Source organism: Mercenaria mercenaria, chromosome 9, assembly GCF_021730395.1.
Source record: "Mercenaria mercenaria strain notata chromosome 9, MADL_Memer_1, whole genome shotgun sequence".
Taxonomy (NCBI): Eukaryota; Metazoa; Mollusca; class Bivalvia; order Venerida; family Veneridae; genus Mercenaria; species Mercenaria mercenaria.
This window is the reverse complement of record NC_069369.1, coordinates 81,833,498-81,849,651: the sequence shown is the minus strand read 5'-3', so window position 1 is coordinate 81,849,651 and position 16,154 is coordinate 81,833,498. Positions and strand designations below refer to the sequence as shown.

Here is a 16,154-nt window from a genome sequence, read left to right as displayed (position 1 = left end):
GTTGGAAACAGGTATATTGATCTAAAACTTTTGTGCGATTTTAATCTATTGTAAATATGTTTAAATTATGTATTAATTCTTGTTTTTTGTTTTTTGATTCTTGTTATTCAAAGAAAGGCTTTGTTCTCTTTTTTTCAATTTTTAAATTTTAGTAAAATAAATCATTTTATTATATTTTACAATTTTCATGTCATTTCTAATGTCACAACAAAGGTGAATGAAACTTTATTATGACTTTTATATTGTATGCTGTCAACTGTCAGTCTCTAATGTATTAAAGCAAGTGGCTGCAGCCAAAGGAGAAGGTGCCTTTGGAACAACACAACCATTTTGACAAACCAAAGTAAATATCATGGTCTATTGATGAAGAAAATCTTGTTACTGTACACAAGATGTAAGGTGTATTCTGGAAATAAAGGGCTTATTAAATGTTTAAACCAAATATAACTACTTGCCTTTTTGCAAATCAACCACCAAATATCAATGACCAAAAGACTGCAGTAAGTTGTTAAGAACACGAGCGTATATGTACAGACAGGTGGACAAATTAAAACCAACTAAACACTGGTGCCCCCTCATCCCACTTCCCTCTTCCCCCCCCCCACACACACAAACACTACCTGTTACAGTTACTGTACATGGTTTTAGCTCACCTGAGCACAAAGTGTTTCCGGCATTCATCATGTATCGTCAGTTGTCAACAGTTGACTGACTGTTAACACGCTAATCATAAACTTCGTCAGAATGTTACCCTGAATAAAATCTCGGACAAGTGCATTACTGGGTCATCTTGTGCTGTCATATCACAGTTAACCAGGCAATTACCAAAAAATGTTTAAAGATTTTTTATGAATTTATTCTATTTATTGTCTAGATGAGAATCTATCTTTGCTATATCCCAGAATCATGAAAATAGTATACACCTATTGCAGTGGTTGAATATTTTCAGTGTTGCCCTGCCAAACGACGCCCTTTTCACCATCCAGAATGACATGATAGTATTGATTATTTTGGGGATAACTGGAGATTGGTGGGACTTTTGGTGGTGTGATGTTTGGCAGGGTGACAGTTGGCAAGGGCTTTGGTGACTTGACGTTTGGGGTGACATTTGGCGGGATGACAGAGGGGCTACATTTGGCGGAACGACGTTTGTCAGGGCATCGTTCGATGGGGCGCCATATCTATATGAAATCTTGTCAGGATGTTTATCTCTATAAAATTTAGGTAAAGTTCAAAGATCATCTTGGTTCACAAACTAGACCACTAGTTTAAATTATAGAAAAATGAATTAACACTCCAGAGGCTACATGTTCTACACCATCTACAGGAAACATGGTCAGAATGTTTGTGTTTATAAAATCTAGATTAAATTTAAAACTGGGTCATCTATGGCCAAAAACTAGGTCACTAGGTAAAATCATAAAAAGGCATTCTAGAAAATTTACTATCACTTTAATGGAATCAATGACATTCGAAAAACTGGATCACCTTGGTATGAAATCTAGGTCACTAGGGAAGATGAAAAAAATTTACATTGAAAACATACATGTGATATGTTCAGAATCCCAAAACTGGAGGTTTGCCATTTTTCAGCTGGAGTTGGGGTCTCAAAACTGGAGGTTTTTTATCGACATAAATTAAGCGCGCGGACACAAAACTTGGTGACAAAATCCAAAATTTTAGGCCACAAAATAACACATAAGTCTACACCAGAAGAAACAATTGATCCTCATAACTCCTGATTTGAATTTTGACAGAGTTATGCCACTTTTTAACTTACATTTTTTGGTTAAAGTTTAATATAATGTCCAATATATCTGTTACATTCAAAGCTATTGACTATTATGCCCCTTTTACTAGCAAAGCTTTAACTGCCCCTTTTACCAGCAAAGCTTTAATCCATTCAGAGTCAATCACTGAGAAAAGTCGAGCATGCTGTTTTACAGAAGTTAAACAGATTAAATTTGTTGAAACAAAGTCTCAATTTAGGTCTGGAATGGTGGTGAACATGCATTAACATTATTCTACTCGAGGACTGAAGAAAAAAAACGAAGCCCTAAATTGGTCTGAACACAACCCATAAATTATGTAAATTCCTTACCCCACCCACTTTCGTATGAAAATACTGATAATGATTTTGACATGAAAAACAGAAAACAGAAATGCATCAACATGTATTTACCCTTACCAAAATAATGTAGATTGAAGTTATCATACAAATGAGTGTGTGTTTTCATCCAATTTTCAATGAAATAAGTCCGATTTATTAGCAAATTAATTTGGTAAACATTGGAAGAAAATGGCGTAACTGCATAAGGGGAAATAACATTCATGTTCTAAAAATAGTACTGGGTTGGTTTTTCCAACAATTATTTATGTGATTTTATTTTCTTTGAATAATCAAAAATTCATTTCAGCTGGGAATTATTTCTTGTGACTTGAAGGTTTTTGCTTCACATTGGTAAAAAAATGGAGCCTAATTGGCATTGAGAATGGGTTAATATTCGGCCCCATGAGACAGGTGGAAAAGGCCCTGCTTGTCTAATCCCTTATCAAAACAATTAATCATGTTATCAAAATTCACCTGTGAAAAACAACTCTTTCCTCCAGCTACGTGTCAAACGTATAATACACAACAGTCGGTGACACTTTGATTTACTGTGTAAACATGTTTGGCACTCCTCGGTAATTATCAACCAAGTCATAATATTGATTTTTTTTTTTTTTTTTTTTTTTTTTTGTTGAAAAGCGGGAGAATTATGGTTTTGGTCGGGAGACGGGAGGCAAGGTGAAAAAATCGGGATTTTGACCCTCCCGCGCGGGAGATCACATGTATGATTGAAAATCACATTCATAAACTTTTTCTTGGTCGTCTAGTTTCATACTACAATGTAAATTCCAATGTTACCTTCAATGCTACAGTTTATGTTGAAAAATATTCAAGTGAAAACATTGTCAGGTCAGCAACTCTACAGACCATTTTTGTCAAGCCCACTGGCGGTGAGCTCAACATAGTTGTCATAATGGTGGTTCGGTGTATGTGTGTGTAACTGTACATGCGTCCATCCAAGTTTTTCTGGGCTGTAACTTATTTATGGATTAAGGGATTCTTAAATAACTTGGCACTTTTGTTTGCCTCAATGACATGATGTGTCGCAAGCAAGAACCAAATTTGTAGCTTAAAGGTCAAGGCCATACCTTGAGGTCAAACGTCAAAACTCAGTGCTGTTTTGCTTGTCCAGGCTGTAACTCAGCCATGTATTGAGAGATTTTAAAAATATTTTGGCACAAATGTTTACCTCGATAAGATGATTTGTCATGCGCAACAACCAGGTTGGTAGCTTAAAGGTCAAGGTTATACTTTGAGGTCAAAGGTCAAAACTTGGTGCAGTTTTCCTTGTCTGGGCTCTAACTCAGCCGTGGATAGAGGGTTTCTTAAATAACTTGGTTCAGTTGTTAGCCTCAATGAGACAGTCTGTCAGGCATAAGTAGTTGAAAGGTCAGGGTCACACTTAGGGGTCAAAGGTCAAATGTTGTCTTGTCTGGGCGGATGGAGATGTTCTTAAATAACTTAACAGAAATGTTTGCTGCAATAAGTGCTGTCGCCGCCAAATAGTATCATAAATGTTAGTCCTTTTGACAGCTAGTGGGCTCAACATGTTGCCAGTGGGCATCTAGTTTAAAGTAATTTGGCTGTTGAACAAAATTATATTTTTTGTACCTAAAAAATTAAGTGATTGATATAAGGCTGTCATAGCCCTTTTGTTTTCAGTTTTTTTTTTTACATTGCGGAAATTCGCATGTGGCTGAATCACTTAGGTTTCATTGTTGCTCTTGGGTTTCAAAGAGAGGAGTTTCAATCTTGTTTCCTTGTGGTTAGGGTTTTCCATTCAAGTGACTGCCAAACCATAGATAATCGCAAGTTAATTTGTTAACAACTGTTAAGTGACGTCACTGACTAGATCTAGTGAAATTTGTCAAATGAATTTTCAAGAAAAGTGACCATTTTCTTCCGTTATGAAGTGAAAACTTTATGAGGGTTTTTTGGTAGAAAGTATGTTTCAGTTATAGATCATTTTCCGCAATTGCACATTTCCTCTATACATGTATTAACACAATTCAACTCGTGAGATTTAGGGCTTGTGTTTCTTCAAATGAATTCTCTTGAAACATCAGGTTGAACAAATTTGGCTTGAAACATTCTTAACCTTTAGCCTGCTGGCAGCAAATGATTCTGCCTTTGCAACTAGTGCAGCACTGTTTGCTATTCAGACAATAAATTCCCAGTGAAAACCCCTTTGAATAATAAATGGTATTGCCCAAATAGAATGATGGACCAGTCCATTTTAGAAATTTAGCAGGGTAAAGGTTAAGTGGTTAGGATTGCATACTGCGGCCTTTGTCTTTAACTTTTGGCCTGCTGGCGGCAAATGATTCTGCCTTTGCAACATGTGTAGACCAAGATGAGTCTGCACTTGGTCTGCATTTTTTGCTGTTCATTTTGTAAATTTTCAATGAGCACCCCTTTGAATGATAAATGGTGCCCAAATTAAATGACAGACCAGTACATTTTAGAAATGTACGAGGGTAATGGTTTTGAATCTACCCATTCAGTATTAGGATGAAACAGTTTAATTTCATCTTTTTATGCCCCCCTTGGAAGAAGGAGGGGTATATTGTTTTGCAGATGTCAGCCGGTCTGTCAGTATGTAGACCAATTGGTTTCCAGATGATAACTCAAGAATGCTTGAGCCTAGGATCATAAAAATTGATAGGGAGGTTGTCATGACCAGCATATGACCCCTATAGATTTTGAGGTCAGTAGGTCAAAGGTCAAGGTCACAGTGACCCAGAACAGTTAGATGGTTTCTGGATTGTAACTCAAGAACTCTTGGATATAGGATCATGAAAGTTGATATGGAGATTGGTCATAACCAGCAGATGACTCCTATTGATTTTGAGGTCAGTAGGTCAAGTGACTCGGAACAGGTAAACTGTTTCCGGACGATAACTTGAGAATGCTTGGGCCTAGGATCACGAAACTTGATAGGGAGGACCAGCAGATTACCCTTATTGATTTTGAGGTCACTAAGTCAAAGGTCAAGGTCAAAGTGACCCAGAACAGTTAACCATTTCAGGACGATTACTGTAGACGATTACTGTAGAACGCTTGGGCTTAAGATCAAGAAACTTAGTAGGGAGGTTGATCATGATCAGCAGATGACCCCTACTGATTTTGAGATCAGTAGGACAAAGGCCAAGGTCATATTGACCCAGAATAGTAGAATTTTTGTGTACATTGACCAAATAATTTCTGTTATTTGTGCAATTACTGAATGCATCAAGGGGGGCATTTCGTGTTCTATGAGCTCTTGGTATACAAGATTTAATTCCAAATGTATATCTAGCATTTATAAATTAGAAAATTATTGAAAATTAACAATGTCAAATGCTGACTTTCTACTGTATTCAAAAAAAACTTCCCAGACTCGCGAATAAGGAACTTTTTACTATTACAATGAAACTTTACATGTAATTCTTATGTCAAAAAGTTTGTATCAAGTACCACTTTCACATACTTTCAGTTTCAACAAAATTTTAAGGACTATTTTACTGTAACAAGATTGACTTAAGTTGCTTTAATGTCCTGTGATTTGTCTATGAGGGGTGTTTCAAAAGTAATGGAATTTCCAGTGTGCCACAATTTTATGAGTTATATAAAAAATTTGACAATTTTTTGGTGTAAAATAGTTCGAAATAATAAATTAGATATTGTAAAGCATGGTTAGTGGGGGGCTATCCTGCCTCCAACTTTGACAGTGATGGGTCCACTGTATGTTTTGCACCCCCCCCCCCCCCCCCCCCCCCACACCACCTGCTGCCTATTTTCACAGAAATAAAGGGGAAAACTTATTTAAGAGAGCAGAGGGCATTGAATTATACAGGTAAGGATTTTGTATGATGTCTTTTGTTCACCTTTGGTTAATTTTTCTTTTTTTGGTTGTCCAAAATTTTCCACAGGAACTATGGGTAAAATGGGTGGCTGGATGGCCCCTGCCTTGCACCCCTTCCCTCTCAAAGTGTTCTATGAATGATGATTATATTTGAAAGTTTACATAACCTTTTCTTTAACATCATTATCTTTATTTAATAACCAAGTTACAATTTTTTAGCAGAGAAAAACCCTCTCCTGAAAATGCTAAAATCCCAGCTACAAGGATTTGCCATATAGTGGCCGTATAATGTCTCCCCGTACATGGATTCATGAATTCGTTGTTGTTATACTTTCTTGTTCTTTGGGATCATGGAGTTTATTCATTATCTTTGTACCAGAATTCTGCTGAAGCAGATATGCTAGGGGTGTGAAGGGTGTTACACTTTCCGTTGCCTCTCGTGAACAGACTTTATCAAACCAAATGCTATCATTTTGCTTGTTTGCATTCTATGCTTTAAAAGGATCTTATTACAGATTTTGCCGATGTCCCAGTGATGTTATCTATACAGACAAATTTGGGGTTTTAGATCATCCAAAAGATTCAATAGACTAAGCCTCATGTAGATGTTTCTTGTTCAAAAATTAAAAATTTATGCTTGCTGAAAAAGGTTTGTCTTCAAAAAGCATAACTTCATCTAGAAACACACTTTATACAGTAGTATGAAAGACACTTAGTGCAGACTGTAGAAAATATTTTCAAAACTAAATATGTGCAGGCAAAAAGTGACTTATTCGAATGTTTACTTATAAATATATAACCAAGGGCTTAAAATGAATATTTACAATTTGAAACACCTCTTGTATGACTTGCCTGTAATATAGTTTCATAACAAATTGTACAGCCTTATTTATTCCACCCATTTTTAAAAACTTGACCATACGTACCCAACAAACAAGTAAGATTCCCACTCATTTTATGTTCAGAAGTTGAAATCCGTGAATTCATATCCCCGCAAAATTGCCATTTTGAACAAAACCACGAAATTTAATGCCCACGAAATTAAATGATTTTACTGTATTTGAAATACTTAACATATATAGTCACCAATAACGCTTACGTTTCAAAGTATTTAAGTGGAAAGTTGTGGGTTATTTGGTGGCTATATAATATAGTCGACCACAATTTTCGATTTTAATTACAATATATAAAGAATTTCAAATAGGAGAAATAACAGTCGTAGCACAGCAAGTTTTCAGCACGTTGGCTGTTTGTCCAACCACAGAGTACGTGTGAACTCGATTGACAGCTTTTAAAGCCTTTTATTGGAATATCAGGTTTCTTCTCTTTCATCTCAAAAGTAAGTTTATGCACTAAATTAAAGTTGTTTTAATAGTAATAATCACATTTTTTGTTAATATATTATGTTGTTGTAAACATTACTTTATTGCAAATACTACAACTCTGTTAAAATTTCATATTTATATTTACATTGACATACGGGTACCTGCAGAACCTTTTCTGTTCTTTATGGACTGGTCCATCATACAGTTTGGGCAGTACCATTTATTATTAGAAGAGATGTTCACTTAATATTTATTGACTGAATAGCGAACAGTGCAGAACATGATCAGACTGCACTGATGTGCAGGCTGATCTTGGTCTGCACTGGTCGCAAAGGCAGAATATTTGCCACCAGCAGGCTAAAGGTTAATATTTACTGAAAATTTATGAGTATAATATGCAGGTTATTGAGTTGTATTTGAAATGATTTCAGAATGTTTCAAGCTCCTGGTCATTCTCAAAGCGTATCATTGAAATTATCCGAAGTACTCCGTGATATTGGCGTGAATGAGAGAATGCTGCTGAAGAGGAGAAGGATGTTGTTTTTGAAGGAATCTTTGGCTAATATTGTTGCAATACTTAATGGAGAGAACAGATCAAAGTACATTTTTGGAAGTCAGACGGAAGGGTCAACAACAGTGGGACTAAAGTCAGATTTGGATGAGCTCCACTGCAGTAATGTCACGAATGTGATACGGGACTGGACAGAGTGGCAAATTGGCGTGCACAGTTATATGATGTTTAAAAATGAGTCCACATCACCCGGCTACTGTTTTCTCCAACCTTTAAGTGCTGATGAGCCTTCTGTTTGCAAATGTTATGTACACAGGACATCAGTTTGTGCTGATAGAAGAGGAAGATTCTTGATGAAAAACAGTTTTAAGTTTTGCACACCTCATGGTTATTTTGTTGTAAATGGTCCAGCAGATACATACTCGAAAGGACATACCTCAGGTATCGATCATGTTTCAGCATTTCAATGTAAATCATGGCCTAAAGAAGCCAAAATCTGGTTAACACAGCGAGGCATAGGAGGGTGGCCCACAGACGAAATAAAGAGATACTGTGAGACTACAGGGTGTTTTGTTGTACCAGTAGGCAGTAAGCACAGTGAGAATGAGGAAGTAGAATGGAGAGTGTCTACTTCCAAAGCTAGTGGATGTCTGATGCTTAGTTTAAACATCACACAACTGAGGTGTTATATCTTGATGAAGATGATTCTTAAGACATTCATTAATCCCCAGTGTGATGGTGTCCTTTCTAGTTTCATGTGTAAAACTGTTTTATTTCATTGTATAAAAAATACGCATTTAAATCAATGGCAGGAGCACAATTTACTTGCATGTCTGAAGTGCTGTCTTATGTCATTGCGGTACTGTGTTAGACAATTAAATTGTCCACATTTCATAATACCTGAAAACAACCTGATGGCTGGAAGAATTTCTCCTCCAGTCCAGCAACAGCTGCTCACAATCCTGGAAGCCATCATACAAAGTGAATTTTGGGCATTAATTGATATTCCTATTGATGACCTTGGCATGAGACTTCAGGAGAAAATGAATATGTTACCAGTGTATCCATGTGGTCATTATTACCACTCCTCAGCTGATATGTCTCCAGAGGCTTCAGGAGATTTAATACATCACGTTTTCAATGATTTGGATAAAGCTTGTCAAAAAATATATTCCAAAACAATCATTCTTGCAAGAAATAGACATGAAATGGTGCCTTTTCTGCTTTTAAACTCCATATCCAGTGTGGCTAGATTATATAACACTGAAGAATCTACTACAGTGGAGAGAGCAGCGTGCAGACTTACAACTCCATTTTTGTGTTCTTCCCTAGGGTCTGTGATGGCATCTTTAGACATCCGGGCTAGCAATTCTATATCCGAGATGGCGCTTGCCTGGTTTTCAGCCGGACTGAACTCGGATATGTCATCTAGCAGGCTGAAACTTGCATCTGCATTATACTGTATAGGAGAAATGGAAAGGGCAGAGTATATTCTTGGTACAATTGAAGAGAAGTATGATTTGGATGTTGTTGTACCTGTGCATCGCTACAGTCCTTGTACACTTAGTGGAAATGGTAAACCAGGATTCATCAATAAATGTAATACAGGCAATGAAGAACTTATAAAAGATACTGCAGCTTTTAGTGTTCAGTTCATGCGTTGTGAAATCAACTGTGTTCCACAAGAATTACAGTATGAAATGTTTAGGTCTACACAAGAAGACTTGCTAGTAGGGAGGGATAAATGTTGTTACTGGTTGGACTGGGCTGTGGTGGATTCACTTCCTTACCTTTACTTCCTACAGTACAAGACTTACAGACACCTTCAGAGAGGAGCAGATCAACAGCGGGCCCTTTTACACCTTGCTACTACCATTGATACCGATCCAAACCTTGGACACAGGGAGACAGCATTGAATTTACTGGGACAATGTTTGGAACAAGAGAACAGATATGACGCTGCTCTGTCCTGCTATATAAAGTCTCGCAATATACGTACAAGAAACAATGCTGCAAATTATCATATATGTAAATTATTGAGTGTATTTTTTCCTGCAGAAGGATAGAAAACAGACCATATTACATAAATCAAAGCATTATCAGATTAGCTGAAAAATTAAGGCTTGTTGAATAACTACATTATCAGTAATACAAAATATAGTAACATTAAAATTATCACAAACAGTATTTGAATCATTCATTGAAAGGAACATTAAATTTTATGTATTCACCAAGATATTTTAAATTACAAAATGTTGTTAATTTAATAAATGGTTGTATAACAAGTTAACAAATGGCAGTAAAATGTATTTATTTATGAAAATACTGTTATAGTCTGTGTATTATGTAGAAAAGCTATTTTGTTAGTCACACAGTACAAATTGTGAGAAATTTATCTGCACAATAAACTTATAAAATGTAAACTTGGTAGTTTCAGATGCTGTATTTGTCTGATTTTCTTGATTTCTGTCTAGCACTCTTTCTTAAAAGAATATGAATTATATCAAAAACTGCCAACCCAATTTCAACCAAACTTTACAATAATGTTTTTGAGTGAACCTGTTTCTGATTCTCTTAAATCTATGTAATCAGTAGAAAAGTGTGGATGTCGTGGCCTGACAGATCTTATGAGAAATTCCTTGGTCAGTTTTAACATAAATCAGAGAAATATTCTTAGGGTGACCGCTATCAAATTTTTTTTAATTTTGATGGGCCTAGAGTTATACTGGCACAATTTAGGTCACATGGCGACCTTACCAGCTTCAGATAGTTTGGTTGGTTGTAAAGAATATGACTGATGTGGTGTCTTATCTCTACCGTATAAGACTAGATCTATATGAAAAACTAAGACACCTAAGTTCGTTTCCTCCCAAGGTACTGCGCATTTTCAGCTCATCTGAGCACTAGGTGCTTGGTGGTGAAATGTTGTGACCACTCACTGTCTGTTGGCTGTTGTGTGTTTGGTTGGCTATCTGTCCGGCCATACAAGTCATTCACTTTTGTGTGCCTCCAACTACAAATTCCCTGTGTACGTCTGCCTGTCACAAGCTGAGTTCCAGTGCTGGGCCAAGGGGGCCCGTGCCCCTACCCCCAGATGACTGAGAAACGACCTATACCCACCGAAATTGCACCGAACTATTTTGGAAAAGGAATAACATTTTCTCAAAATTTAGACCCAAAATGCTCCTCATATCTATATTTCAGCTTTTTAAGGGGGATAACCCCCTGACCACCCCCACCCCGCTAAAAAGAGGGGAATACCTGTCCAGTACCTTAAAATTTAGACCAAAAATGCACCAGAGGCCACCATTTCATACCTGTATTTCAAAATTTTCCAGGGGGACAGCCCCCTGACCCCTAAAATAACAGGGATACCCCTCCCATACATAAAAGTTTAGACCTAAAAGTGCACTTGAGCCCAGAATTTCATACCTGTGTTTCAAAATATTCCAGTGAGAGAGCCCTCTGACACCCCTTAAATGAGCGGATTACCCCTCCAGTACTTCAAAATTTAGACGAAAGGTGCACCAGAGGCCACCATTTCATACCTGTATATAAAATACTTTCAGGATGTAGACCCCACTCTTTCGCCCCCAACACCGACAGAGGTCTCCCTCCCGTACCTACCTCCTCTCGACACTATGCACCTCGCCAGTGACGCCTTTGTTCTAAACTTGTGCCCCTCAGTCAAATATTTCTGGATCCGGGCCTGTGTTAGATAATGATTTGTTTTGCATATATCTCCAACAGTATTTGAACTGTTCATAATTTTTTCAGGAATGTTATTTAGCATAATTACGAAGGTGTGCACATTGACTTTTGCTCATGATTTTACCCAGGTACAGCTGAGATGGTCATTAATTTTAGTAATAAATATGCATAATGAATGGTCTAAATATTTGGGTCTCATATCACTAAAAAGTATACAACTGAATAAGAATGTTGTTCATCAATTTTGTACCTTTTTATGGACTTTCAATTAATAACAGAAGAAAGATTATTTTTAACCCTTAACCAGGTCTGCTCATTTTCTATAATGAACTCGTCCATCTTTCAATTTGGACAGTACCATTAACAGTTAAACAGGGTGCTTATCAAAAAGATACTGAAAGGCAAACAGTGCAGATCTTGATCAGACTGCACTGATATGCACGCTGATCATGATCTACACTGGTCTCAAAGACAGAACCAATCATGTCCAGCATGATAAGGGTTAAACTTTTGACTCATGCAGTTTACAACTTAAGACATTTAACCAAAAATGTCAGCATATGAACAGAACACCAGGTGCACAACTTCACATGCTATATTACAAACTACTTAAGTCAAATACTTTAGATGCAGGTGACACAAACTTTTATGCCCTTTATACACATTTTTGACTATGTCAAGGGCCATAACTCTGGTCTGGCAGAGTGAAATCTCAAACAAAGCCCCAGGTGCACACTCACATGCTGAATGCTGAGTAATAATACCATAATGTTTCATAATCCCGGGTTTAATACTTTTTTAGTACATGCGACACAAACTTTTAGGCCCTTTTTATGCATTTTGTACTAAGTCAAGGGCTGTTACTTTGTTGTGGCTGTGAGAAAATCAAATCAAACACCAATGCACAATTTAACACCCTCTCCAACATCTCCCTATCAATTTTTTTATTTTTATTTTTTTGGGGGGTGAGGGTGGGGAGTGGGTATACAATAAAGTTGTCTTATGAATCATTGTGTAAGTGTAATATAACTGAAAGACTTTAGTGTATTTTCAACCCAGTACATTGTACAAGAAATTACAAAAAACTTTAAAAAGGTGAGTGTAACAGCTCTACGTATTCTTCGAATAGCTAAGCTAACAAGAGGGTCATGATGACCCTGGATCGCTCACCTGAGTAATATGAGCTACATGTTTCAAATGTCAAACTGATGATAAAATATTAAGAAAGTCAGTAGGTCACATTCATGGTCAATGAAATTCAGTTTTACGATTTGTGTGCAAAACTGTGTATGTCATCAAAATTTCAAGGCTGTATCTTAAAAAACAAGAAAATAGGTCAGTAGGTCAAGGTCACAGTCAAGTGACATCATATTACTTGGGGTCATCAGGTAATTATAATTAAACAGTCTTGGAAATAGGATCAGATGATTTCTTAAGTATTTTTCCTATATAACTCACATAATAACTAAGTGACCCCAGGGCGGGGCCTCTTTTAACCCCAGGGGCATAATTTGAAACATTTTGGTAGAGGACTTCTAGACAATGCATCATACCAAATATCAAAAGCCTAGGTCGTATGGTTTCAGACAAGAAGATTTTTAAAGCTTTTTCCTATATTAGTCTATATAAAACTTGGGACCCCCAGGGCAGGACCTCTTTTCACCCAAGGGGTACAATTTGAACAATTTTGGTTGAGGACCATAAGACAATGCTACAAACCAAATATCAAAGGTCTAAGTGTTGTGGTTTCAGACAAGAAGATTTTTAAACTTTTTTTCCTATAAAAGTCTATGTAAAACTTGGGAACCCCGGGGTGGGGCCGTATTTGACCCTAGGGGAATAATTTGAACAATCTTGGTAGAGGACCACTAGATGATGCTATATACTAAATAGCAAAGCCCTAGCCCTTGTGGTTTTGTACAAGAAGATTTTTAAAGTTTTCCCTATACAAGTCTATAATTATAAACCATGTGACCCCCGGGGCGGGGCCATATTTAACCCCAGGGGGATAATTTGTATACCTTGGTAGAGGACCACTAGATGATGCTACATACCAAATATCAAAGCCCTAGGCCATGTGGTTTTGTACAAGAAAAGATTTTCAAAGTTTTCCATATATAAGTCTATATAAACCATGTGACCACCGGGGTGGGGCCATAATTGACCCTAGGGAAGTAATTTGAATAATTTTGGTAGAGGACCACTAGATGATGCTACACACCAGATATCAAAGCCCTAGGCCCTGTGGTTTTGGACAAGAAGATTTTTAAAGTTTTTCCTTTCGGTTGCCATGGCAACCAGAGTTGAACTGCATGGAATTCAATTCTTTGAACAATTTTGAAAGGGAGCTACCCAAGGATCATTCCTGTGGAGTTTGGTGTAATTCTGCCCAGTGGTTTTCAAGATTTTTTTAGAAATTGTTGACAGACGACGCACTACACATGACGGACATCAAGCGGTCACAATAGCTCACCTTACCACTTCATAAGGCGAGCTAAAAAAAACATTTACACAGAAAGCAACAGGCCAAACAAGAGCATTCATATCCCTGGCTAAAAGCCTTGTTAGAATAGGTTATATTGATAATAATACTCACTACTCACTGAATCTTTCATGTTCAATTTGGGAGATAATTTCATCTAATAGAATATTAAAGAATTTTTTTTTGTTGGGTTCAACGTTGCAGGACACAATTATAGGTCATATGGCAACTTTTCAGCTTTGATGATGGAGGAAGACCCTAGTTGCACCTCTGTGCATTACTTCATCACAAGCGGGCGTCTAGGTAGAACCATCATCCTTCAGTAAGCCAGCTGGATAGTTTCCTCACATGAAGAATTCAACGCCCCGAGTGAGGCTCGAACCCACATCGATGAGGAGCAAGTGATTTGAAGACAGCGGCCTTGTATATTAAAGAAAGAGTTACAGTTCTTGTGCTTTTCAGTTTGTTGTCTTAAAACATTGGAAAGAAGTACAAAAGGGCAAATAACTTTATTATCATCCAGGGTATATTAATGGTAAATGTATCCTCTAATTCATCAAAGTTGCATGTATCGGTTTATCAATTTATATGAAAATTAATTCAGTGAATAAACCTTCATTCTCTTCAATCGTAAAAATGAGAAAAATTAAAATTCTAACATGATTCGATTCATTTTCCTATTAAACAAAGAAGTCTGAAAACAGTGAATTATCATACAAAAATTCACTGTTCTGACGTCACAATTATTACGTCACAGTGTCAAACGGCATAGCGGCATACTGGAAAAGAAACTGATTGAAAACGGGCAAATATTTAATGATACATTTGTATTTTAATGTCCTTGGTAATGTGTTAGAATCGAAATAATACATCTCATTTAGTGATTTGCTCTTGAATAAAATCATTGTTTGTCGTTCAGATGCGTATTATTATATCATTCGGGGCTGCGCCCTTGTGATATAATTCCTTCACATCTGAACTCCAAACAACGATTTATTCAGCGACAGATCACTATCAAAATGAGATATATTATTTCTTAAACAACTGCAAAAGGGAGACAATTTTATATAAACATCAGGTATGGGACTTCTTTTGTTCTCTTATCTTTTATGGTGTTAAATGATATTAAATTCACTTCAATAAAGTAATTAATTAAGTTTTATATGTTTCAAAAAGGGAAACAACTTTGTCATTATTCAGTGTACAGTTACTGTTACTGTGTCTTGCAGTTCCTCTCCATGCTGTTACATTAAATTCCCTCCAGTATATCTTAATGTCATTCCCTTTGTTAAACATGTGATAAAATTGTAAGAATGCATCAGTTTTACTAAAGCATTGAGCACTTTTAGACATATTTCAGTTTCAGAGCTACTCAGCTATTAAAGGAAAACATAATTTTTGCTATCAGGCACCTTGAAAGGCCAAAAGAGAGTCTCAAAGTAATTTTGTGAAGTCAAGATAAGACACAAGAGTTCATACTGCTCGATGGTTCTAAATTTGGTGAAGACACATATTAGGTCGAATTAAATAAAATTGCACTTAAAGTACATTTTCTAAGTGCAAAATAAAAGGAAGTAATTTTGTCAAAATTGCAGTCAGAATGATGAGACCTTGGACAAGAACTTGCCTTGTGTTTCTTACAGGCCCGTTATGAAGTTCAATGCAATACTGTACCTCCATAAGTTTCACAGAATGTTTTCAGAAATCAACAATTTTGGTATATTTTCTAAGTAAAAAGGGGGAATAATAAATTATGTCAAAATAACAGTGCTGGAAATGAATATGTTCTCTAAAGTTTGTGAGAAGTTTCCATTAAAGTTTATTTTTGGCCATTTTCAAAGTGAACAAGAGCTGTCCGTAAGACAGCGCGCTCCACTATTCGGGGATTTGACAGTAAAATGAATATATAGAATAAGAGACCTCTACTTCAAAAGGAAGATACACCAAGGGGCATAATTCTATCAAATACACAAATCTGATTTATTAGGATTGTTACAACACATACAGATTGATGATGATAAAGATATATTTTGAGTTTCAAGTCGTTATCTTATATAGTACCAAAATTATGCCCAGAAAACTAAGTTTGTAAAAAATTTAAGTATAAAAGGGACATCTTAAATTTCAAGTCTTTATCTTATATTGCATTAAAGTAGTATCCAGAAAGCAAA

The 16,154-nt window shown here is 36.4% G+C and overlaps 1 protein-coding gene across 1 annotated transcript; it reads left to right on the top strand.

Moving 5' to 3' along the window:
• Positions 1–7,548: 7,548 nt before the first annotated feature.
• LOC123548151 (uncharacterized) lies at positions 7,549–10,300 on the top strand. The gene has a single exon (XM_053552082.1). It carries the CDS (start codon positions 7,712–7,714, stop codon positions 9,854–9,856), a length of 2,145 nt encoding a protein of 714 aa, XP_053408057.1. The 5' UTR covers positions 7,549–7,711; the 3' UTR covers positions 9,857–10,300.
• Positions 10,301–16,154: the final 5,854 nt, after the last annotated feature.